Source organism: Saccostrea cucullata, unplaced genomic scaffold, assembly GCF_032062105.1.
Source record: "Saccostrea cucullata isolate Sc308-1 unplaced genomic scaffold, CSIRO_AGI_Scuc_v1 ctg4855, whole genome shotgun sequence".
Lineage (NCBI taxonomy): Eukaryota > Metazoa > Mollusca > Bivalvia > Ostreida > Ostreidae > Saccostrea > Saccostrea cuccullata.
In genome coordinates, this window is record NW_026941374.1 from 33,949 (window position 1) to 59,412 (window position 25,464).

Below are 25,464 nucleotides of genomic sequence, written 5' to 3' on the forward strand. Positions count from 1 at the left end.
TTATTATTTTTTTTTTATACTTGCGAACCGAACTAAATGCCGAAATCAGAATTTATCAGAAGAACAATGCTTTTAGTACTCGCCAATATCGATAACCACAAAATTTCTCTCCAAATTTCGTTACAGTACTTCCAAGATTTTAAGGACAGACGAGACGTTCCTTAATAATAGAAACATTTTTCTAAGATTTTGTCATTGAAGTGTTGATACCTAAACATGTTTACTCACAAAAAATTGAGGTATTCTGCAAGATACCAGGGTTAGATTTTCTTATATAATCCTTTGAGGAAGAAAAATAATTTTCCAGTTTCAAATGTTTAAGTGTCTGGATTTTTTAAAAACGTGTAGAAACTGGTTTAGAAATCAGAATGTTATTAAATTTTAAATATTTTTCATACATTACGAAGATATTGAGAAACGTTTCCTCTGACCTTAAAATGCACGAAATTATGACAAATCTCGACAGTGTGATAAAATCTATTCAACGGATAAAATATTTTATAAATGAACAATAAAAACTATACTGGTAAGTAAGTATTGTACTATAGCATGTGCCTTTGAAATTTAATTCAGTTCGCAAGTACCGGGTATCTAAAATTAAGGTCAGATGAGACATTTCTCAAGATCTGTTTTGCATATCTTCGTAATTCATGAAAAATATTCAAAAGTTAAATTATATTCCGATTTCTAAACCAGTTTCTAAACATCTTTAAAATATCCAATTGGAAAATTATTTTTCTTCCCAGAGGATTATAAAAGAAAAACTACCCCTGTTATCTTGCAGAAATGCCTGGTAAGGTACCTCAATTTTTCGTGAGTAAACATATTAAAGTAGCAATATTTCAATGACAAAATCTTGGTAAATTTTTATTGATTATTAAGGAAAGTCTCGTCTGTCCTCAACTCGAGAATGCCACCTCCAATTGGAGGCGGCAAATTCCCAGTTTTCGTAAAGGCGCCGGTTCTGCCGTTTTCCTGTCACGTAAAATATCAAAATCGTAAAAAAGCCTGGAAAACGCAAAATATTTCGGACTAACCAAAGGAAGGCTTATGGTATGTACGCTAATCATGAAATACAGTATATGTCATACTGTACGTGATATATATATAATCTAACAACTAAACTCTATGATAAACGTAATGACTTTAACTTTTCTATCGTCGAACTGTTCTATCCTCAGTTGCTTCCTAGGATGCAGCAATATACCTTCATTTATACCTGGCTGCATACTGAATTTACATCTCTCATTATTGATTCGAAACGCAAGAACATTCTTAACGTACGAGCGATTTCTAAAACAAGGTGAATTATTGACAAACAAGTTCCTGAAACAAAAATATCATCAGTCTTGTTTAAAGTTATCATTTCATAAGTTCTATGGCTGATACAATGATCTTGTCAGCAAATACAATTTATCATTGAGCCAAACGCTGACTGACGGTTTCATAGGTTAAACAATTATTTATACACTGAATTGACGATGGATTTTCCCGTTTCCCGCGATAAGGACAAGGAGCACACAGCGGGTGTGACCAGTCGACAGGGAATGCTCACTCCTCCATGGTACCTGATCCCACCTCTGATGTTTTGAGGTCCATGTTTGCTCTGCTATTTCATATAGTTTTAAAGACTTTGATATTGAATGCGGTTCGTTAGTCCATATCCTTCATAAATACGCATAATTATGACTTAGTAAAAATACTTTTTCACAATCATGAATTCCTTGGATTCATGTAACTGTTGGATTTGCTTTATTACGTTTTAAATGTAAAAAATATAAGCTCAAAATATATTTATTATCGTGAAGATTCTTTTACAAAACTCTGTATGAATAAAAGATTTCAAAGTTTGAATAATACTGACCAAATGAGAACTGATTCAACAACAAAAAAATATGAAGTCCAGGTACAAATTCTTTGCACTTTCACCACCGATTCTTTTGTCGACCTTTGCTCTTTTTGGAGTTCTTGCTCTTCCACTTGGGTACAGATTTCTCTTTAGTGGATGCAGATGCTGTAGGTATCTGGTTTTCTTCCTCCTCCACATTTCCACTTGCTTGGACAGATTGACAACAGGAATCCACTTTGGCTTCCAGGGATCTCTCCACCTGATCCATCTCACATCTTCCTTTCTCTATTTCAGACAGAACCTTCTGAGCTTGATCGGCATTCCTTCTTTTCTCTGAACTGACAGACCGCTCCATTGCAGACTGTTTCTTCAGGCTGTCTTTTGAAAACGCATTCTTGTCATCTGCAACATGACCATGCTTATCTTTGTCAATTTTCTGATATGCATCATCAGTGCTGCCAACATCTCCACCATAGTGTTTGTTCAGAACTTCTGCTTTTGCTTCTAAAGGTAAATCTTCACTTTTCCCCTTCACTGATTTCGACTTCTCCACCATCTGCTTTGTATTTGATAGACTCCCTGATTTAGTTTTACAAGCTTTAGGTATTCTTGAGGGTGTAATGTTTCCAGTCTTCCCATGATCCACTTTAGTGTTACTATTCCAGGGAGGTTTTGAGGTCTGTTTCAATTTTTCATCCGACTTGGAAAGTTTTCTGGACATTTTCAGTTTGGTAAATTGTCCCTCACTCTCACTGCTCCTAGAGGTGGAGGATTTAGCAGAATTGTAGCGTTTCTTTGTAACATCAGGCTGGTAGACGCCATCAAGAGAATCCTCAGGTCTCTTGACTTCGTACATACTTTTAAAAAGTCTTGCTCCATCGCTTTGACTGAGACAGTAGTTATGGGGGTCCTCTGGTCTATTCATGGCTCTGTCTTCCAAAGCAAGATCATCCCTAGAAGTAAACACATCTTGATCAGCATCAAGTTCCTCTTCCAGCACCTCAGTAGCCTTCTCGATAGAAATTTTCTTTTCTGTATCATTAGGTAACTTGCAGGGAACTTCAACGTTCTCTGCCACAGACAAATCACAAACATTGACAATTTCTGTGGGTGATTTACACATATTAGCACTTCTTTCTTCAGTTAACAAAGAATCTCTCTCTTGAACACATTCTGCATTGTTGCTAGATGAGACAACATTACACTGAACATCACCATGGTCCTGCTCCGATTTCAGCTTGGTGATGGATGTTACATTAGGGAGCACCTGTTGTAACAGAGACAGGTACTCCTCTGGACTGCACCTCCCTTCCTCTGCTGTACTGAGGTCATGCTTCACACAAATATCTATCTTCTCCAGTTCCTCTACAGATGTGTCAAAGCTGTTGGCTGATATTATGGCACTATCTGCAGTTTGAATGGATTGATCTTTATCATCATCACTAACTTCGTTTTTTTTACTTTTCAAAGAACTATAATTATCATCATCTTTCTTTGTATGAGTATCTGAATCATTGGGTTGAAATTCTTCTAGGTTTGACCCAACTGGATGCCTGAATTTCAATGTCAATCCAGACAACAAATCAGCCACTTCTTTTTCTAGTTTGGCTTTGTTCTGCATGAAATTGAGATTTTTCAACTTAGCAGGCTGAGAATTTTCTGCACTACCAGAAGCAGGCGTGTTTGGTGGAACTTCAAACTTGGGTGACACTACATAATCTGGGCTGACTAATAAAGTACCTGGATCTGTCTCTAGGTGGCTATACTCAGGTTTGCTTTCCTCACAGCTCTTTTCTATGTCGTCCAACACCTTCTCATTAGCTGCAGAATCTGAAAACTCAGCGAGTGGTGATCTATGGGCAGTTGTCAGCATTTCTTGTTCGGATTCCTTTCTCAGGAATGGACTACTGTCAATTTCTGTCTCTGTAAAACTGGATATACTAGAAGTCATGTGCTCTGACCTGTCCTCAAACATCACCTGCTGTATGCTAGGATATATGAAATCTTGATTTTCTGATTCTCCTGCTTCATTCAATTCACTAAATACTGGTAGCCTAGAAGATTCATCAGCTGTCAATACGTTTTCTTGCTGAGCACTTTTAGACTCCATCGACAGTTCTGCCAAGTTTGGTATCATTTCGTCTACTCTCTCAGTTGAGCGTGACTGATGCTGTCCATTATTTGAATTAGTGTCTGTTGGTTTGTTTTCTTCAAGGCTCAACACATCAATACTGGACTGAATAATTTCATTAGCATATTCTTCCACCTCCTTGAACAAGTCTGAATCACTGGGAATTGTTACTTTATTTTCTGATTCAATGTCATGTTTGCCTGTTCTTAATCTGTTCTCATCTTCACCTTTGCTCTGTTTCATTGACAATTCAAGAACCATTGATTCCTGCTCAGTCTTTGGTTTCTTCGATTCCCTTGACACACTATCATCTACTCTATCCTTCCTTTTATCGTACAAGTCAGATTTTCTCCTTTCTCTTCCAGAATGAGATTCTCTTTCCTCAGTCGCCTCCTTGCCCTCTCTTCTACAAGCAGAAAGGTCAATATCCCTGGCTTTCACAGATTTACCCTTCTTACATGGCGATACCTTCTTCCTATGCACCACATCAACTTGTTTAACAGCGGCTCCAGGTTTGTACCCAGTTTCACTTCCTGCCTCGTTAAGACTTGCAGATATTACAGGCGTTTCAGTACTTAGTACATTTTGTTTTAGTTCTTTAGAGGTTTCACAGACTTCTCTCTGGTCACGATTTTCTCCAAAAAATTTGTCAGCACTAGGTGTGTCAATCTTCTGTATGTCATCTTCAGCAATCCTAGCAGGACATACAAGTTTAGCACTAGATTCCTCAATAACATTTTGAACCATTTCTTCAATTTTGTCTTTGTTTTCTTGATTAGCACTAGATTTGTCAACTGGCCTTACATTGCTCCTTTCTTTAATTTTATCCTCAACTGAGACTGCTTTTTCTGCTTTAGCTTCCTCACTTTGCTCTTCACCATGAATATCCGCCTCACTCAGAATGTCAGTCTTATGGTCTTCACCAGATTTGTCAGTAACTTTTTCCAGGTCACCTGCAGCGTTCTCCCTCACTATGTCAATGTTTGGGTCTTTCTCTAGTCTCACGTCCCGACACATACCACTGGCCTCTCTTTCCCATCTCTTGGCCCTCCTGCAAAAAATTGAAGACCTCTGATGCATTTGATATATTTATGAAGTATATGTAAATCTATGTAGAATAATATTCCGACTCACAAAGAGATCTGATTCTACTAACACATCAAACTAGGAAATAACCCATGTCATAATGAATAATTTAAGTAGTATGGTTTTCTTTACACTTAGTACAATTCTCAGTTAACTTTGGACTTGCACTTAGGCATGGCATTCTCCACGTTACATAATTAGCTTCTGAAATTTACATAGCTTTCCTTTACTGTTGAAATATACATGGGATAGAAATTTGGCCAAATGTCAACTAGTTGCAAATAGCCAATAACAAGATTTCATATGACAAAGAGGTGGGGCTTAAGTCCTCTCATCGTTGTCAACAACAATTTAAAGCTCCTGAACTTTAAAAACTTCCTATATCCTTATTATAAGGGCAGATTTGCATTAAAAGAATTTCTTTTTATTTCCTCATAACAATATTCACAGGGACTTCATTACTAGAACAGGTACCTTTGGTTTCTAGCCTGCCATCTTTTCTTTTCCTTTGCACTATTACTACCAAGTTTTGGCAAGTGACTGAAAAGGGAAAAACAAAGCAATTTTTTACTAAAAAAAAAAAAAACTATTTAAAAAAGGAAATTATTGTAAATAATCTTTAAGAATTTTTTTTTATGCTACAGCAAAACTCGGTTATAATGAAGTCACTGGGACCTATGAAATACTTTGCTATATCCGTTATTTGTTATCATCGTTATAACAATGTAAGAAATTTATTAAATTTATAAAGCTGGGGATTCAAGATGACTTCGCTATATCCATGAATTCGCAATATCCGTATTTATATATTGTAATGATGCCTGAGAACACAAAAGCTATTCTCATGATGTCTTCAACATAATCACTGATTACTAAGCTGATATGATGAAACTCTGTAAGGCAAAGCCTTAGAAGGTAGTGTGCAAGCTTAGAAGTAACACCTAGCAGGGGCTGACAAATAGATTTTTAAGGCACTAGTCCAAGGGCAAGTACATGGTCATAATTGACTTGCCCTACCTGAATTTTTGCTTGCCCTACCATAAACTAATTCTATATTTATAGATATTTCAAAGAGGAAGACAAATGCTGAGCAAGCCCCGATGCCCAGCTTTAACTTTATGGCCTACAAATAAATTCTATTTTTGATAAGTCACTTGCCCGCGGGCAAGTGGTTGATAAAATTCACTAGCCCCGGGCGTCGGGCAATGGGATTTGTCATCCTCTGCACCTACGTAACTATGATCTGGGTAGTACTTATATTTACTTCTGAATCTGAGAACTATATCACTTCAATCATCCTCATAATGTCAGATCCAGCATCTAAAGCTGCATGCTAGATGTCTCATCAATTAAGAAATAAGGCATCATTTACTTTTATTGGGATGTAAATACAAGTTGGTCATGTGATCCAGAAGGGCCCTGAGGAGAGCCAAAGAGTAAGCTGTAACTTAGGCCTTTATGTGATAAACTCTAAACTCAAATTAACACTGGAACCTATCTTGTCAAATGTTGACTTACTCAGCTATCCAGGGAGGAGAGAAGAGAAGCTCAGCGTGGTACCGACAGTGTTCAATCCAAACCACAAACTGAAAGAGCCAAGCATTTTACACTATTTATTTACTGTCAACAGTCATTGGCAAAATAACTTAACTATTTGTAAGCATTAGCCTTTTCATGATAACTGTGGAAATACTCTTTTGCAGGGCAAATTAATCAGTTTTTGCTGATAGACAATTCAATTATGCATCTTAAAAAAATTCTTTTACATCATATTTTACAAAATTATATCACTTTGCTCTGCAAAAAGAGTAGTATTACAATTTTTGTGAATACGCTGGTATATCATGTTTTTAATTGAGTGATACAGACTATCATAATTGTGTTTAGGTACCACATTATACATGTTATATAAATATTAATGTAGTTGAATGTAACATTGAAAGTTTTCACCCTTTGAAAACCAAATTCTGAACAAAATGACAATGGACCAGCTTTACTATCATTCTGTCTACACAAACAAGCTCACCTTGCGTTTGACAGCGATTTTGTACTGGTCTAGTATGGCCGACTCAATGATTTTCTGGTCCACATTCAGCAGGCCCAGTTTATAGATGAGGTGTTTGGCAGGGACTACCTCCCCTTGTGCCGTCTTCTGTAGAACAAATTCCAGATAGTCCTCCGGTTCTACCTCTGTAGACTTGGTCTTCTCTCCTTTCTGCGTCTTTTTGGTCTCATGATCTGGGGATATAAAGGTTTTCATGAAGTACGTTTAACACAAAACCTTCTTCATCATTTTTTTTTCGAATAAGTTTTCATAGCTCTAAACATAAACAGATTTTTTTAACACAGAGCTTAGATATAAGCATCCACAGTCAACTAACCTGGTTTATTCCCCTCCTCTTGCTTCTCAGAGGCCTTTTCTTCATCCTGTTGCTTGCTGATATTTTGCTCCTCTTTTCTTTCAGCCCCTTTACCCTGAGAGGACCTCTGAGATAGCTCCTCCACGCCTTTGCCCTCTTTGTCCTGTTGGTTGCTGATATTTTCCTCCTTCTCTTCACTGCCCTGATCATCCCCTTTACTCTGTGAGGACTTCTGAGACAGCTCCTCTACGTTGATAGACGTGTCCTCCTCTGACAGAAGCATGCTGATTTCCTGGACCTCTGAGATCTTTCTGTTCCTCACTCCCTCTGGAATCACATTCTCCTCTGAACCTTGTTTACTTGTCAGTTCATCTGAACCTACTGTACCCTCGGCTCCACTATCTGTCTTTTCAGCTTTGCTTAATTTGCTTATATTGGTCCCATCCAGATCTCGGCACACAGACTCCATCATGGCTGCTGTGACTGCCAGGTCACTTCCACAATGAGGCTCTGATTGACGTTTGACCTCCTCATCAATGATCACAATACTCTCAGACATGGATTGTCTGGGCTGTTCATTCTTTTCCTCTGAAACCACATTCGAGTCCTCTATATGGATGACTTCAATACTTCCAGACGAATCAAAAGTTTTTTCTGGACTTGACTCAGTTTTCTCTTCTTTAACTGGACTTGACTCGGATGAATCAACTATGATTGGACTGGACTCGGATGACCCTATTCTTATAGGACTTGACTCGGATGATTCTACTATGATAGGACTAGACTCGGATGATTCCACTCTAATAGGACTAGACTCTGATGTAGAGTTTATTCTGACAGAACTCGACTCAGACGATTCCGCTCTGACAGGACTTGACTCGGATGAGTTAGCGACTTTCTCAGGACTGGATTCCTGGACCACTGAGATGTTTTCCCAGGCCGAGTTATCCATTCCCATTGGTCTCTTAACTTCCACGTCCTCCCTTACCACAATGAATGAGCCTGCACCCTCATCCTCAGCCTGATCTGCTAAAAATGACAATACTATATTAAGCTGGGCAAAAATCAAGGCTTTCAACAATGTCTAGTGAATCTTGGATATTAAAGCATCAGGGCAATATTTATTCATTATTCACAATCAATCAACTATAGCAGATCTTTGTTATCTTTTTTTTAATCCAATATTTAAAATAATTTATTTTCTTTTTTGTACAGTGTGTAGTCACAGCAGATTAAAAAAAATTCTCAGGCAAATGTGACACTCAAAGCAGTTAGATCTATTTTAATTAAAATGTGTAAGCGCCTTTCTAGCTGTGTAGTAAGGCCGTACACTCACTTGTTACTTCCTCTGAACAGATATCCACACAGGTTCCTGAGGTGTTATGTACGACAGGTGGTATGTTTCTACTGTCCACGGCTTCTTCTGTCGTGACCGCCCGACCCTCACCCTCCTCCCCCGGGAACACATCCCCAGTGACCTTGTCACCCCCCTCCTCTGGGGTCAAGTTCTCTGGGGCAGTGGTAGTGTGCTCTGCTAGCTCCCCCTCCTCAATGTGTTCTATCTCAGACGACGTGTTGACGTCTTCTTCGCTCTCCAACTCTGCATCCAGTGCACCACCTATTAATCATCAAAAAAAAATTAAATATGAAGCTGCAATATTACCAACACATTAAAGTAAAATGAGTTTGTGAAACACTTTGCCCCTGATGGTAACACAGTTCTGGAGTGGGACGTAGACTGCAGTGGTATACACTTACCCTTGACAGTGCAATAGTTATGGGTTAGGTTAAAGTTGACTATACAGACAGACAGAAAAGAAGACAGACAGGACAAAAACAATCTTTGGATCGGAGGCATAAAATCTCAGTGATTGGTCAACAAATTAATTTTTTGATTATTTTATGCACTAGTATCATTTTTAAATTGTACTTTTGGTTTTAAAAAAATCCTCATGGTGAGAACTGCTCTGTAACTTAACTTTATAATTGATACATTTTTAAAAACTGTTGATCTATTGGTAAATGATGTACCTAATGCCCTGGATATTTTGGAAGAAACTGAAGAAATCCAACCCCTGAACATGTTAACAATGGATTTGAAAACCTGAAATAAATCAAAATATATTTATAATAACATCATTTACACATGTTACATGCAGACAATATTCAAAATTCTGCATACATTGAACAAATCTGCCTATACTGTAAACCAACTTTTATTCGCGACGACTTTATTTTGCGATTTACCGAGGTAAAACTAGTTCGCGACGATTAATTTTCGCGATCAAGCCCTTTTTATCTGTTGTTGATATACAAAGAGACCTTAAGGACTGGATCGCGGCGAGAAATATTCGCGATGAAGAGGATGTCGCGAACTTCGCGAAAATTTCTCACACGCGAATAAAAGTTGGTTTACAGTAATCATTGATGCTAAAAAATTAAATGGCAATCAAAATATGCAGTTTATTAACATATGCAGCATTAACTATCTCTTGATTTAGCTATATTGCTTGATTTAGCTTTACTAAGGTATTCAGAATAGCACAATAAATTATTTAAAATTAAATGCAGTTTTTCATAAAATTTAAATGTTTTTGTGAGAAATAGACAACAAGTTTCAATTTTCTTTACTATTCATAATGCAGTGTGCGAAATTAACAGTGGACCGGTAGACAATGTCTATAGAAAATCTAGTCGGTCTATACCGATCGAAATATTAATAGACCGACTTGTCTATAGCAATTCTGAGTAAGAAACTGTTTCCCTGCTTGTCTCTAATAAACAAACCACAAAAAGGAGGACCAGTTTAAATAAAACGTCTGTATTACACTGATGTATTCCGTTCACCCCTTAGTTATAATAGTTTGTTCCACGATGTATGCAGAAATAATTCGAATCGGAATATTTTATTTTTAACATGAGGGGAGGTTAAGTTGTGATTACTTAATGGCCGCGGACACCAAAACAGTGCAGAAGAAACATGTCCTTCTTCGACTGTTTAAAGTATGTTGAGGGTGCACGCCCGGGAATTATTATTACTCTTGTCTATCAGACAGACATTCTCAATGTTTGAGTCGTTTATCAATGCTGTTGTAGTCAGTCGTCTTACCGTGTTTTTTGATTCTTGTTGTAATCTTTTATCCAGTACAAAAACTACTGGAAAGTGTAATTATTTCAACATTTTACATCAAATACGTTTATTTTAATTTCAATATTTTAGCATTGAATGTAGTATTCTAAATTTCGGTCCATAGGAAGTTGCTGCGGTCTATAGAAAATGAAATGTCTATGGACCGAAAGTCTATAGGACTTTGAAGTTAGTTTCGCACACTGTAATGGGCTTTCTAAAGAGCAACCAAAATCAAACCAAAGGTATTTTTTATCATTGTGATCTTTTGAATACTTTAATGCAAAAGATGCATTTCCTTGGTTGGATAACTGTACATCAAAGAGACACAATTTAACATGTGAAAATTACATTCCTTATTTTCAGGTGAGTTCAAGGCTGGACACTTTCACTGCACGTTTAAGTGCAACTCTTAGTGCATAATGAAATATACTACAGATTCATGCAATGGAATTTTTTTTGTAAGTTTTGACCCACGGTGCATCGCTTCATACACAAAAGCTAGCTAAAGCAACTTTCTCACGAAAATGACAACAGATTAAAGTAAAACAAATAATAAACTTGTGTTGATTTAATGGATTTATTGCAGAAAAATAGTCAATAAAACGGTTCCTTATTAAATCAGCCTTGTCAGGCTTCAGTTTGGTAATAGCAATATGCATATACAACGTCATGTGTTGTCAGGGTCTTAGCTGCATTGAATGTCACGTGTGGTTTGACAAGCCCAACCTAAACGAAATCTGTATAGGTATCCGCAGAGCTTAATGCCCTAATGGTCGCACCATTAACATATTTTTGAGTTTTCACACGTATAGTTGGGCAGGGCCCATGGGGTTTTCAAAGAAAATTGATTGATTGTATATTGTTTAACGTCCTTCTCGAGAATTTTTCACTCATACGGAGACACCCCCACTTGCTGGTGGAGAGCTGCAAATTTTGTCCTACACTTGACACTCGGGGCCATTGAGCAGGGAGGGATCTCTTTAGTGCGAGCACCTACTGCGACACAGGACCTTGGTTTATATGGTCTCATCCGATTCAGGACCGGTCTCCACGTCCCGCTGTGGGTTTTGATTCAAAGAAGACATAATACGGTGATAAAATATATAAAGTAGATATTCTGGGTTGCATCTTATATATCTTTCCATTTGAAAAAGCCCTCTATTTAAAAAAACCCATTCATTTAATTCGATAAAACTGTAAAATCAAACAAAACGTAAAGAAAACAAATCATGTTTGTGGGAAATCAAGTGCATACCATGCAATGTTGCACTCGTACACGACGTTATTTTATGGTGTTGTTTATTTAAATATTGTGTTTTAGTCTCTTCAGCAGTTAAAGTAACGTTTTTTCAAAAATATGTTCTAATGTTCACTCAAGAAACATACACAAATTGCAATAATGAAGAGAAATAGTTCGTGTTTACCTCAAACAAATTTCCCCGTGAAAACAATGTCGCAATTTGCCGCCAAATGTCTGAAGGCGTCGATTCGAAAAGCGCTAAAAATCCTTTCGGATAATCTTGGAACATGGATTTATTTGAAAACTAAAAATATATAATTTTCGATTTGAAATGGTTTGATGTACTTAAAAAGAATATTGCACTATAAATTGAATACACTAAGCTAACTTTGTTTTAAGTAGGTAAGATTTTAATATTGTTTATCCTTTGTTTAGAAAATTAATTTTGACATTTACCCTATGTTGGATATACAGCGTGCGTACAGTTTCTAGTTGAAGTACTCTTAGATCAAATAGAAAGCCTTTTTAGATTTAAAGTATCCATAAAATCTATCTAAGAATATAATCAATATCTAAACCCTATTAGATGTTGTTATTGAATGAGGCAATTTACGTTTCAAACTTACTCGTACGAGTTGTTTAATAACGAACGTAACCTTTGACCCTGAAGTTTACGTTCGTCAGGGAGCTCACGCCACTCATTTAGCAATATCAGGCGAGAAACATGATTTTGTAGAACAGTGTTTTTGTGGCAGGTAGGTGTAAACAAACATATGTTATACATGACATTGTGATTTAAAGTGCTCTGTCTTGGTGAGTAAATTTAAATTCAACACTGTTTAGGTTTACAGTTGTTTAGTAAGAAAAAATAAGTTGTCGGCATTTCATTTGGCTCTGGAGAGAGTGCTGCACTGAATCTTTTAGTGGGCAATTTTATCAATTAAGTGAAAATAAATGAAAAGACGTGAATTTTGCTCATTGATAGGATATATTCTTGTTTCTCATTTATTTTCACATTATTGATAAATGCCAACTCCCGAGACCAACAGAGTGTGCATAAAATCATATTGTTTATGGTTTCAGCAAGTATAAGCATGATAAGTAGATTAAGTTATTAAGATGTTTTAATCCTAAATTATGTACAGACAAACAAACTTGTAATAAATAAAATGTTGACAGTGTGACTGATGGGCCAGGGTAGATAGAATGTTCTATCGTTAAAATGATATTGTCCTACGGACCCGGTTTAACGATAGAATTCGTTCCGTGTATTCGTAATGTAGCAAAAGAAACACGGGCGATAACTCGCATAGTGCATTTACTAAGAACAATCCAGAGAGTTCCGAATGTAAACATGGAGGTAATTTGAATCGAGAGAAAAACGTTGAGAAAATGAATTGGATTTTCGTATTTATATGGATTATTTTTTGGGATGAAAGGCATAAGCAATCTCAAGAAGGTTTGTTTTGATTATTTTGGTAGTTATTCCCAGTGCAAATCATTTTATATTCTTCAAAATCGTTTCGGTGCGATTCTGCAATTTTTTGCTACATTACGAGTATATGGGTGGTATTCTAACTGTGGTGAGGGCCTGTACCGAGACACAGTTAGATTATTCTAACTAGGGCCAGGGCAGAAACTTATTCAGTTTTATTTGAGATCGGGCTCGTCACATTGTGCCATTTGGTGTCTGGTAGACTCTTACCCCACTTGATGTCGTACATATATTGCATTACTAACTTGAAGACTGAACAGTGAGAATTTTAATCAAGAATGTTCAATCTACTATTTATCTGCTATATCCATTAAGATTGAGGCCTGTTTTATTTTTCTCTTGGAACATCTTGTTCCTGTGAGAACGTACTTTGCGGTGAGATACACTTCACTAAGGATTAAGGCCCATAAGGGACCACAGCTAACTGCAGAAAAAAATTAGTTTGGATCAATGTTAAAATTTTCTCATCACCCAAACAATGTTTTAAGAGCTCGCAGTGGCAACTTTACTGGTGAATTGTAGATATCTTTTTGTGAACAATTCTTGTCTTTTTCCTGTACCATTACACTTTGCATCTCTTTAAGACTTTCCAAGGGAAGGGTTGATTTATCTACCCATCTTGTAGGTTGTATGCGTCTTTAAAAAATTCCGAGCAAGGTAAAAAATGTGTAAATGTAATTGAAGATTGTTTTGTAAATTCAATATAATCTTTGTCTGGAAGTCTAATGGTAAAGAGTTCTGCACTCTCAGGGTTTGAGTGTCAGTCTGGCTGAACCCTTAACCCATCTGTTAAAGTTGAATGATTATGTTATTCAAAATTGTTGTTATTGTTGGGCCTTCAATTTATAGTTGCATGCCTGCTTGTTCAAAACTCTCTTTTCCATGCCAGCAATGTAGGGCTATATAGCTGTTAAGACCTAGCTAGCCTGATCAGTCATATGCTAGCTTGTCTAGCCTTTTATATGTGAGGAAAACATGCCTTAAAACTATTTTATCTAAACTCCAATTTAAAGAAAAAAATTGGCAAAACTAATATATAATCCACATCTTACTTGTTCTGTGCTGTAATTTTATAAATGTGCTGAATAATTAGAAATTTTTTGGTCACTAAAACACAAGATATTATAAATACATGTTTTATTTATTAGCTTTAAAAAGTGCAAGATTAACATGATTAACAGCGTCCCTGAAAACGTCTATTTACATTAGAGTTCAAGGACAACCATTGTGTGTGTTAAGATAGTGAAGATGTGTAATTCACCTCTGGTTTTGAATAGTAGTGATGGAATATATGTCATGCGATAATTTCCACTCAAGTTCACCTGAAAAAAAAATGCACAAGTCACTGGCTTTGTCATGCAATATTTGAACCCCAAGTTCACATTAAAATAAAAAGAAAAATGTGACATTGTTACAGGTCACTAACTTTAAAATCATTGAGGCTACTGAGATAGTAGCTCCCCACAAGTTACAGTATTGTACACAGATCAGAAGTGTATACTGATTATTTACTCTGAATCTTCCTGGGTTCATAATTAGCTGGTACTGAATTTAACTGGGTTTATAAGGTGAGTCAATCATAATTCTCTTAATTCACTACCAGTACAAGTAACTATGCTTTTTTTACATCCTGATTTTGCTAGCTAGTCTAGTTTGTTTTATACTGAATATTTATTTTATTTGCAAATTGGCATGTTCCTGATTGTGTCTGAAAGTCCATTATCTTCTAATTGAAATTTATTTTCAAAAGTTGATTTATAAGCCTAGATTTATTAGGTGCCCAAAGCCTGAAATTGAAGAATTTATTAAAATTATTCCCCTTGCCTCAAGGGAATGTTTAAACATTGTGAAGAAAATCCATGAAGGGTGGAATTGCATTCCATCACCAGCATCATATAGTCTATGAAAAATTGTTCTAAATGTATCTTAAAATATCAGAGGTTAATTTTACTCAAAGCCAATGCTTTTAATTGTAGAAACATATCATGAGTAAAGAGAAGAAAAATGGAGAGGTGAGCTTTTTGTTGGGGGATAATGAGGGGGAGGAGGATACGACAGATTCCCCCGAGGTGCCTCACGATGACCATCATGAGGAGAGGAAGGACAGTGTGCCCTCACTGATACACAGCTCCTCAAAAGAGGACACAACAGAACCAAAGCTCAAGTAAGTCCACTGAACAATGCAGAACGGACAAATATTACATGTAGTAACTAATAGGTTTCTTTAAAATGTCAGGCTTTCTTTTAATTTGTACAGTTCTTATGATTTTGTTAAGGCTGCAGTGAAGAGAATGGCTGTGTTTTTGTTTTTTGTAGCCTTTCCTAAACCCATAAGAGTCATTTTCATTCCCGCTTCCTCATCCTTTATCCACCAAGCATTGTATTGTCTTTGTGTTCATTTATACATTATATAATTTATACATCTAGTTATTAATTAATTTACACATAATATATTATATTGTATTTATAGCATTTTCATTCTTATTCAGAATATTTTTTTCCCCTTATACATGTTATAAAGAACAAGATTTGCATAGGACCTATTTTAGGAGAAAATTTTTAAATTAATGGATTATGAAAGCACCAAGTCTCGAATTTATTTTGATGTTTGAAATAAAACAGTGTTATTTTTTTATTCAATAATTGGAATATCTAAAGGGCATAAAGTGAACATAGCTCTTATTAAATCTTTTCATTATTCATTCACTACCTCTCGGAAATGTACCCTATTCTGAAATACGAAATACCGGGTATTAGAACCTCCAAACTGGCCTTGTATCGATTATGTCAAATAGCATATTTCTGACAGTTCTGCTATCACTGTTAAACAAATCTGTGTTCCCTAGTCCAGGTACATGCTGTAACCTTCACCCCATCATTAAAAGCAAACATGCATCCATGTTTCATAATATTAAAGGCCTTTTTAGTGATAAGAAGTAATGCTATCTAGATCATTTATATCTGCCCTTAAACTTTTTGCATGTTCAAGGGTATGTTTGATTTTGTACATTTGTAAGAAGATGTTATTGTCAGAGCTATATTTAACTTCAAACTTAAAAAGATTATTTATGCATAAGAATAATTAGGAAACTAAAGTGTCGAATACATGTACATAGAAGTAATTTATTTGCAATGTTAAGGGCCAATAGATTTTTTCTTCATAGCAGTCGTTGATTTTTTTTTCAAATTAAATCAAATGTTAAGAATACTTGAAAATACTCAAAGAATGTTACTTTCGACCTATGGACTGTCTGATTTAGGAGCATTCGACCAAGTTTCAGTGAAATTGTTCAAGGAACTTCATCTGTTGGTATTGATCCCCTTCAGTAAGAATTGTGTTCCCAGTTCTTTATTTCATTAAACTTGAGTTTATTATTATGGTTCAAATTGAAAAGAAAAGGAATATGTGTGTTTCCTATCTTTCTTAACTTTAATCTTTTCTGTTTACAATGCCATCAACTTTAGATACTCTGATTTAGATTTAATGATCGATAACAAAATTTCCTTTTTCAGCAAATTATGCAATTGTAGATTGGGATGTAATCTTTAAGGGATTTATAAGAGTGTTCTGAAAATATTACTCAAGATATATTGCAGGACCCACAATTTGAGCAGAAAGTCAGTCTTCTTCCAATTCTAGAGACACACTTGTTTCTTTATAAATCATTAAATTAACAATGGTTATTTGATTAACAGTATTAAAAAGAAATTAATTGACAGTATTTTTCAGTTATTTTAATGATCCTTATAATTTAGAATTTTGGCATTATTATATAATTGTGTTTCATTTTTTTATTTAAAAAAAATTCTTCATTTATGAAATTGTCTGTTGTTTCATGTCCCTCTTGAGAATTTTTCACGCATATGGAGACGCCACCACTTGCCAGTGGAAAGCTGCAAGTTTTTGGCACTCAGGATCATTGAGCATTGAGGGATCTTTTTCATGCCAGTACCTACTGCGACATGGGACCTTGGTTAATACGGTCTCATCCAAAGGTCTCCTCATTGCACAGTTGGATTAAAACCCCCGACATTAGGATTATTTTACTTCTTACTCTGCATCTCTAGAGCAGACACTCTTTCCATGACTGTGCTACATGTGCCACAGTTGAAATTTAGTTTCTCAGACTTTGATATATCTGGTATATCATGAATATTTTTCTAATAGTTTGGAAGTCCCAACAACTTTTTCTTTTTGAAATAACAAACCCAGTTATCTTGAATGCAGGTCTAGATATCTCACCTTTTTTTTCTTCGGCCCCATCAGGTTCTAGATAATGAGAATAGACTATACATTGTACACCCTTGAAACCACCACTGTACTGAAGTAAAAATGTAGCTATTCTGTAGATCACTATTTTTTTGCGACACCTTATTTTCGCAAGAAAGCTACTATAGGTATTTATCAGCGAGATAAAATTTCATGAGGTAGGGTTTTTGTTGTACACAAATACATATACAAGCGAGAATGTAATTTTCGTAATTAGGCAAAAATAAAGTTCCTCTGAAGAAAAAATGATGGAGGGTATAATTATACTTTGTATCCAAAGTCTATTTCATTTTCTGATCAAAAAATTGTTCAAATTACTTTGGATCACTCAAATCATAACATGTATCATTTATCTGAGCATCTGTGTTTACTTCATCAGTTTTCATTTAAATATTGTCGTACAACATTTCCAATTTGAACCCTTTAAAAGGTAAGGTATTATCATATATGAAGGGGCATAATTGATATACTAATTCTCTAAAAATAATAGCATGTAATTATTCTTTTAACACTGTATAGGGGATTAATTTCACGGGTTGTAATTTTCACGTTTTTCTCTCATCTGACACGATCGCGGTTTCTTGAATTTGCGGATTTGGTATGTAATAAAAGTAACTTCCCTTGTCTCTATCCGTTTAATCCACACCATATAGCCTACATGCAAAATACATTAATCATCGTTATGTCTTTATTTTACGAACAACAGGGTAGGTTAGTATAAAATTGTTTGATTTAATAAATAATTGACGATTAATTAAAACAAGTGCAGTTTTCAAGTCTTTGTCATCATATGACTTTCCTTATACGATGATTGCATGTACACCCCAAGATCTTCAATGCAACGCGGCAAAAAACCACTGGACAGTAAGAAATGTATTAATTTAGGTCGACGAAATAATTCCTTCCAATCTTTAGTAATTAAGTTTGATAGTTATTTGAATGATATTTAAAAACCAAAATGTCAGTAAAAATTAGTATGCATGATAATGCAGGTAACAAATACACGTGGTTATTAGTTACGCACGGGTAATCAAAACCCCTGGCCCATGTGTTTTGACTATTAGAACAGCTTTTTAACAAATACAGGTTATTATCTACTGAATTGAATTAAAGTAAAGCGTGATAATTGAAATAATTGATTGACAAGTACTACTCGTAATTAGGCCAGCATTTTTAGCTCACCTCAACGAAGTTGGGGGGAGCTTATGTGATACCCTCGGCGTCGGCGTCGGCGTTGGCGTCCCAGGTTAAGGTTAAGTTTTTTGGAGCAGTTTTCTTTTTAATTACTTCTGTGTCCTATATTGATTAGACATGCATGGAAGATGGTTTAAGTGTGTTTCATTGTACCAGGAAAAGTTTCAGATGCTGCAATTTCAGCAAAGGAATGACCAGGTTAATGTTTTTGGAGCAGGTTAACATTTTTGGTGCAGTTTTTGGTGTAGGTTTCATTTCCAAGGAACTATAAGCCCTATGTTGACCAAACTTGCATGGATAATGCATCTAAGGATGCATACTACAGGGCTTGCTTCGGATGCTGAATCTGACCTACTTTTTCCGGTTGAGTGAACAGGTGAAAGTTTTTGGTGCAGGTTTCATTTCCAAGGAACTATAAGCCCTATGTTGACCAAACTTGCATGGATGAAACATCTAAGGATGCATACTACCAGGCTTGCTTCGGATGCTGAATCTGACCTACATTTTCCAGTTGAGTAAACAGGTGAAAGTTTTTGGTGCAGGTTTCATTTCCAAGGACCTATAAGCCCTATGTTGACCAAACTTGCATGGATGAAACATCTAAGGATGCATACTACCAGGCTTGCTTCGGATGCTGAATCTGACCTACATTTTCCAGTTGAGTGAACAGGTTAAAGTTTTTGGTGAAGGTTTCATTTCCAAGGACCTATAAGCCCTATGTTGACCAAACTTGCATGGATGATACATCTAAGAATGCATACTACCGGGCTTGCTTCGGATGCTGAATCTGGCCTACATTTTCCGGTTGAGTGAACAGGTGAAAGTTTTTGGTGAAGGTTTCATTTCCAAGGAACTTTTAGCCCTATGTTGACCAAACTTGCATGGATGATGCATAAAAGGATGCATACTACCAGGCTTGCTTCGGATGCTGAATCTGACCTACATTTTCCAGTTGAGTGAACAGGTGAAAGTTTTTGGTGCAGGTTTCATTTCCAAGGAACTATAAGACCTATGTTGACCAAACTTGCATGGATGATACATCTAAGGATGCATACTACCGGGCTTGCTTCAGATGCTGAATCTGACCTACATTTTCCGGTTGAGTGAACAGGTAAAAGTTTTTGGTGCAGGTTTCATTTCCAAGGAACTATGAGTTCTTTAATGACCAATCTTGCATAGATGATACATCTTAGGATGCACACTAATGGACTTGCTTCGGATGCTGAATTCGACATACATTTTTCAGATAATGGACAAGGGAAAAGTTATGATTGCAGGTCTATTACCAAAAACTATAAGGCTTATATAACACTGTATAAACCAAACTTGCAGAAATGTTGCATCAAGAGATGAAAACTCTCAAATTTGCTTCAGATGCTGGATTTTTGTTATATTTTCATGAAGAAGAACTAGTTTAAATTTTTTATGTAGGTCTATTTCAAAGTATCAGATCAAAATTGCTTAAATATTTTCATTTTTGGAATGTACACTTTTTGTTGGTTAATTGTGTGACTTTGCCTTACTTAAAGACAACATTCGTTGAGGTGAGCTCTGTAATCTCTGATTACCTATGTTTTTATTTTTAGGTTTACAAACCCGCCGCTCAAGTTTTTGAATTTTCAGAAAAAAAATAAAATTGAGAAAAACAGAATTTTTTCTTTCCGATGTCACTTCCGGTTTTAGATGAACATGGCGGGTAATGAAGGTAGATTTGCAAAGTCCATAGCAGCACTAAAGCTTTGTTTAATGTTAATATTTATCGATAGGAGTGCCATTCAAAACGTTTCACAAGTTCAGAGGACAAATAAAATGCTGATGACTTTATTGCACAATGACGTGCTGGTGAGATAATTATGTATCCGTATTCCAAAGTATCTGTCTGTAAATTATTTTCATCCCACAGGTTTAAAACTGTCCATGGTAGCTTTTGTCAGAGACATTGTTTAAGTTTCTGTTATAGCTTACAGTCTTAATATGTTCTACGGTGCGACCGTTGGGGCGAGCGCAGTTATTTACTATCAAAAACATTTACACAGCTTTAACTTGCACTGCTTAACCTAAGTTCATTAAAAAAAGAAAAGAATAAAAAGAAATCACTTCCTAGGCATCGGGATCGAGATTCCGAACTTTTCGGAAGTTTCCGACAAAATCGGAAATACCCGAGCCGTGTAAGTGACGAAAGTATGATGTCAAATAAAAAGTCCTGTTGACTTAGAACGCACACGATAGTTTTGTGGCATGGAGATTGCATTAAATCGTTGTTTGTATTTTTTATGTTTTTTCTAGTAGTTGTTGCTATGATTTAGCCACCATGTTGCTATGCACCGCAAAGGATTTTTGGGAGTTTAGAATTTTTTCACGCGGTGAGATAAAAATTTCTTGGAACAATGTGCAGATTTCAATCCGAATTTCCTCCGTTCGTTCACGTTAGTCTATTGAGCTCGCTACGCGAGCGGCGCTTCGCGCCGCCTCGCTGCGCTCACTATAAGCATCATTCTTCAGAAAAGGGTGGCTTATGCATCAGATGTAATGAATAAAACTATGGGAGAAGTTAAGTCCATTTGAGGAAGAAATAAACAATAGCCTAAAGAAATAAAATACTTCAACTGTTAAAAACAAGTATTATATACAAATATATACAGGTATGTAGTATCGTTTGTGGCAGCCAGAAAAATTTTTTACACTAAATAAAAAAATTTCACCCTACTCCCCAATACTCCCTGTCTGTTTTATGAAAGGAATTATTACGTATTTTAGGTCTCAAGTATATTTTAGAACAATTTCTACACATTTACCAAAACATATTAAAAACAAAAATGAAAATATATTGAAAGAGTTTTGAAAAATTGATTTTTTTTTAAAATATCTGTATTTTGTCCAACAGAACAAAATATATATATATCACTGGCCCCAACTGGTAGATGATGAAATAAACAAAGGTTCTATTTTCCCCTTTGTAATCCTCATGCGTCCAGTGGCATGGAGCCTGTTAGGAGAGCATAAAAAAAGAAGAAAAATTAATGTACAAAAGTCGATAACTTATCCAAAAAAAATAATTTTATTTTTTTTTTATTTCCTCCTCCTACGGGACTTTTTCATTCTGATGTTCGTAAACCTAAAAATAAAAAAATGCTGGCCTTACTGAAATTACCATGTACTGCACGTACATATGTATCTATAAACCTATCATAGTCTATTCCCAAATTTCGAAATAAAACATGGAGTTTTCTGAAAATTTATTCACTGTTTCTTGAATTCACGGATTTATTAACATCGTGAATAAAGCGAATATTAACACCGCAAGTTATTTTCCCCCTATACAGTATGTAAATTTAATTGACATATTGTGTGTAGTATTCTCATCAATAATACTAAATAATGTCGGTAAAAGAAATACATGTATTGTATTGAATTGAACATATATTGTAATTTTAAAAGCAAAAGTCTAGCAAAAATGTTTCTGACACAACAGTGTGTCAGACTCTTTTGATGTATAAAATGGATGACCCCATGACCAAATGTTTGACAATAAGATACATTAATGATTAAAACATGAAATGATATATTTCAAATCAATTATTTAGAATTGATTAAACACTTTTAATTAGGGATCTGCCCACCAACTTTTCCCATGGAAAACAGATTGGGCATAGGTAAAAATTTTAATTTTGAGAAGTAAATGTGAGTATTTTGTGTCAAACTATTTAATCAGGTCGAACAATATTATCCATATATGTAGAAAAATAATACTTTGTATGTTAATTAATTACTAACACAAATGTTTTGTTTTTTAAATGTTCTGTCTAATTGTTATTTGTAGAAAATAAGGGGGAAAAATGAAAGCATCTCTAGTTCGAATGAAAAAAAAAGCACCTGGTATCTCATTAATTGTTAAATATATAAGTGGAGTTTTAATGGGAATAATTATAAAACTTACAGTATTTAAAAAGGTCATTGATGAGTTTAGGAAATTGCTGAATAAGGATAAATTGAGGTTTATGAATTTGGGGTATGTTGTAAGGGGCCGCGGGGTATATTAAGGATGTACAACACACCTACCCCAAAAAATTCCTGTCGTTTAATTTTCGTTATTTTTGTATATTTAGTACATGACTATATCTACTGCATGTATGCACATTTTGGACAAAATCGTTCGAGTGGTTTTTGGACAGGAACTTCCAAAAGTTACCCCCCTTTAGTTGTTTACAAGGAGAGAAAATTTTTAATCAATGAACTACTTAAACATTGATTTTCAAAAAAGCCAGGTTAGATATAAATGTTAAATTTCACTGACTTATTCCTTTAATCATTTAACACAAAAACATAGTCATCTTTTTAATATACATATCATCAAAACAATTTTTAAAGACCTTAAACTGAAAAACTATGAATTATCTAAGCCTTGAAAATTGTGTATTTTTCAAATTCAAATTTTTTTTGTGAAAAAACCTGTCGTTTAATTTTGTTAAAAAACTTTCTTTAGGTAGCTGGTAGTAAAAATAATCTTCATAATTTTTTGTAGAATTTTTGTACGACCAGTTTTGATTTAATGCGGAAAATTACCCCCTCCCCCTTTCTCAATAAATCGCGTTCCCGCGCGTCTTTCAGACGGGGGTCGATCACTTTGCTATGAATCTACAAATACACATTTAAAAAAAAAAAACAAATTGGAATATTGCTTTTGCTTCAAAAATATATTAACTTACAAATTTAAAAGTTCTCATATGTAAAGCGTATTTAAATGTAGATTTTTAGGCAATTTTTGAATACCCCTACCACCCCACCCCTACCTTTTTTGCGTCGCAGACCATTAGCGTTTGAGGAAACGTCGTGTAAAGTGGAAATTATATTCTAGTATTTCGTCATTAGAATCCCAGAGGTATGCATAAGTTTTTAAATTCATGAATGCAGAATAAATATTGACTACTGTTTTTATATTTCTAAGGAAAAAATTACTGAATGATTTTAGTGTTTAGTCCATATAATTATGTATGCGTTAATATGCATTCCATATCACATGAAACCTGGATACGAATTCAAGTTATGTTGAACTTGAATATGCTGATTTTTAAATATATTTCTTTAATTTTATTTATAAAAGAATTGGTGTATGTTCAACTCTCCTGTGATATAAATGGAATAATTGTAGTTTCTTTCTGTTTCATGTCATTATTTCAAACGAGACAGTACGTGGCCGTGGGGATACATCGACATTTGCATAGATGTACACCCCTCATGATATTGTACGCATATTTCAAAGTCGTTGCTTCTAAAGTTAAAATGAAAATTCCGTATTCGTCCACATCAACTTCAAAGTATCAAACATTAAATTCTTCGTCTATTTCACTTTATATCAAATCACACATTGATATTTTTAAAAATCTTATAGGCTACGTTTTGTTTTGATTCGAGGAAATGCGAACCGTCATTGTTGACAGGACAGAAAGTCAAACGATTTGCTGCAATAGGATACTGCACTATTCACAAATGCAGATAATTTCAGTACTATTGAATAATTCTTTTCAATTCTATACTTACATTGTGTATATGAGGTCTATAGTATTCAATTCTCGGATTTATCAGGTCTTGCTGTAAATGTATCTGATTCTGTGGAAAACCGTGAATAAAAGGGAGGAAAATGAACATCTCCTACATTTTCAGAGTTGTTCCTCTTTGATCAGTAAGGGTCTGAGAACAACATCGATTTTACATTGTAAAAAGTTTTTTGTTTGTTTATTGTAGTTTTATTTAATTAAAGAAGAAAAACAATATTTATATCGTAAATGCACAAACTGTAATGAAGACCATTAATCGGAATATTATACAGCCAATTGTACATAATAAGAATTTCGGCAATGTAAAATTTTTCAGAATTAAAAAAAATGCTGCCTTTTGATCAAGATTACAATTTATTGTATATGAAATGAAATGAAATAAACATTTAGGGATGGTATTTTATGTCTTGTCTTTACGGAGTTTAATCGGGTTAATTAAAAAAATAATTATTGATTGAGTATGGTACGCAAAATCACAGCCAAGACCCAAATCCCATTTTTCTTTTATGATTGATATACATCGGGATCGTTTTACTCGTCATTTTGACGCTTTATCTTTGACGTTAATTTGACGTCACGTCAAACGTTCAATTGAAATCGCAAGAGTTATCTCCCCCAGTGTGTTGTACGTCTTTAATTTTTTTTTTTCATTTTAGTAATGTATTAGTTAAGATTCACATTTTAATTAACTAACATTTAAATGCTGCCTTTTAAAATCCTGCAGTCTGTAAATTGCTTTCTATTTGTAAGGGCTTCATTTTCTAGTTTTTAGCTCACCTGAGCCAAAGGCTCAAGTGAGCTTTTCTGATCACAATGTGTCCGTTGTCTGTCGTCGTTGTCGTCGGCGTCGTTGTCGTTGTAAACTTTTCACATTTTCGACTTCTTCTCAAGAACTGTTGGGCCAATTTCAACCAAACTTGCCACAAAGCATCCTTAGGTGAAGGGGATTCAAGTTTGTTCAAATGAAGGGCCACGCCCTCATTCAAGGGGAGATAATGGGGAATTAATGAAAATTTGGTGGTATGTTTTAAAAATCTTCTTCTCAAGAACCACTGTGCCAGGAAAGATGAAACTTATAGGGAAACATCCTCAGGTAGTGTAGATTCAAGTTTTTTCAAATCATGACCCCCGGGGGTGGGGCAAGGCCACAATGG

The 25,464-nt window shown here is 35.2% G+C and overlaps 2 protein-coding genes across 12 annotated transcripts in view; one reads left to right on the forward strand and one right to left on the reverse strand.

Annotated features, from left to right (window-relative positions):
• Window positions 1-1,729: 1,729 nt before the first annotated feature.
• Window positions 1,730-12,037, reverse strand: LOC134257706 (uncharacterized). Its single transcript, XM_062740302.1, has 8 exons — window positions 11,981-12,037; window positions 9,458-9,530; window positions 8,763-9,044; window positions 7,448-8,452; window positions 7,093-7,304; window positions 6,585-6,652; window positions 5,541-5,606; window positions 1,730-5,031 (listed from the first exon to the last, which is right to left on the reverse strand). Exons 2-8 carry the CDS (start codon window positions 9,507-9,509, stop codon window positions 1,926-1,928), a joined length of 4,791 nt encoding a protein of 1,596 aa, XP_062596286.1. The 5' UTR covers window positions 9,510-9,530; window positions 11,981-12,037; the 3' UTR covers window positions 1,730-1,925.
• A 332-nt stretch (window positions 12,038-12,369) lies between these two features.
• The window catches only part of LOC134257704 (acetyl-CoA carboxylase-like), a 61,416-nt gene continuing 48,321 nt past the window's right edge, over window positions 12,370-25,464 (forward strand). For 4 of the 11 annotated variants that reach the window (XM_062740293.1, XM_062740295.1, XM_062740294.1 and 1 more), the window contains exons 1-3: window positions 12,381-12,551; window positions 15,268-15,455; window positions 22,364-22,408. In XM_062740293.1, coding sequence (XP_062596277.1) covers window positions 15,277-15,455; window positions 22,364-22,408 — 224 coding nt within the window. In that variant the 5' untranslated portion in view covers window positions 12,381-12,551; window positions 15,268-15,276. Of the gene's footprint in view, window positions 12,552-15,267; window positions 15,456-22,363; window positions 22,409-25,464 lie in introns of all 11 variants that reach the window. The other 7 variants (XM_062740296.1, XM_062740298.1, XM_062740299.1 and 4 more) reach the window with 5 other exon arrangements.

Coding starts and splice junctions, on each gene's coding strand:
- LOC134257706 (XM_062740302.1), bottom strand. CDS start 9,509: ATGTTCAGGGGTTGGATTTCTTCAGTTTCTTCCAAAATATCCAGGGCA. Junction 9,045..9,457: donor CAAAATATCCAGGGCATTAG/GTACATCATTTA, acceptor GATGATTAATAG/GTGGTGCACTGGATGCAGAG. Junction 5,032..5,540: donor TGGCAGGCTAGAAACCAAAG/GTACCTGTTCTA, acceptor AATTTTTTGCAG/GAGGGCCAAGAGATGGGAAA.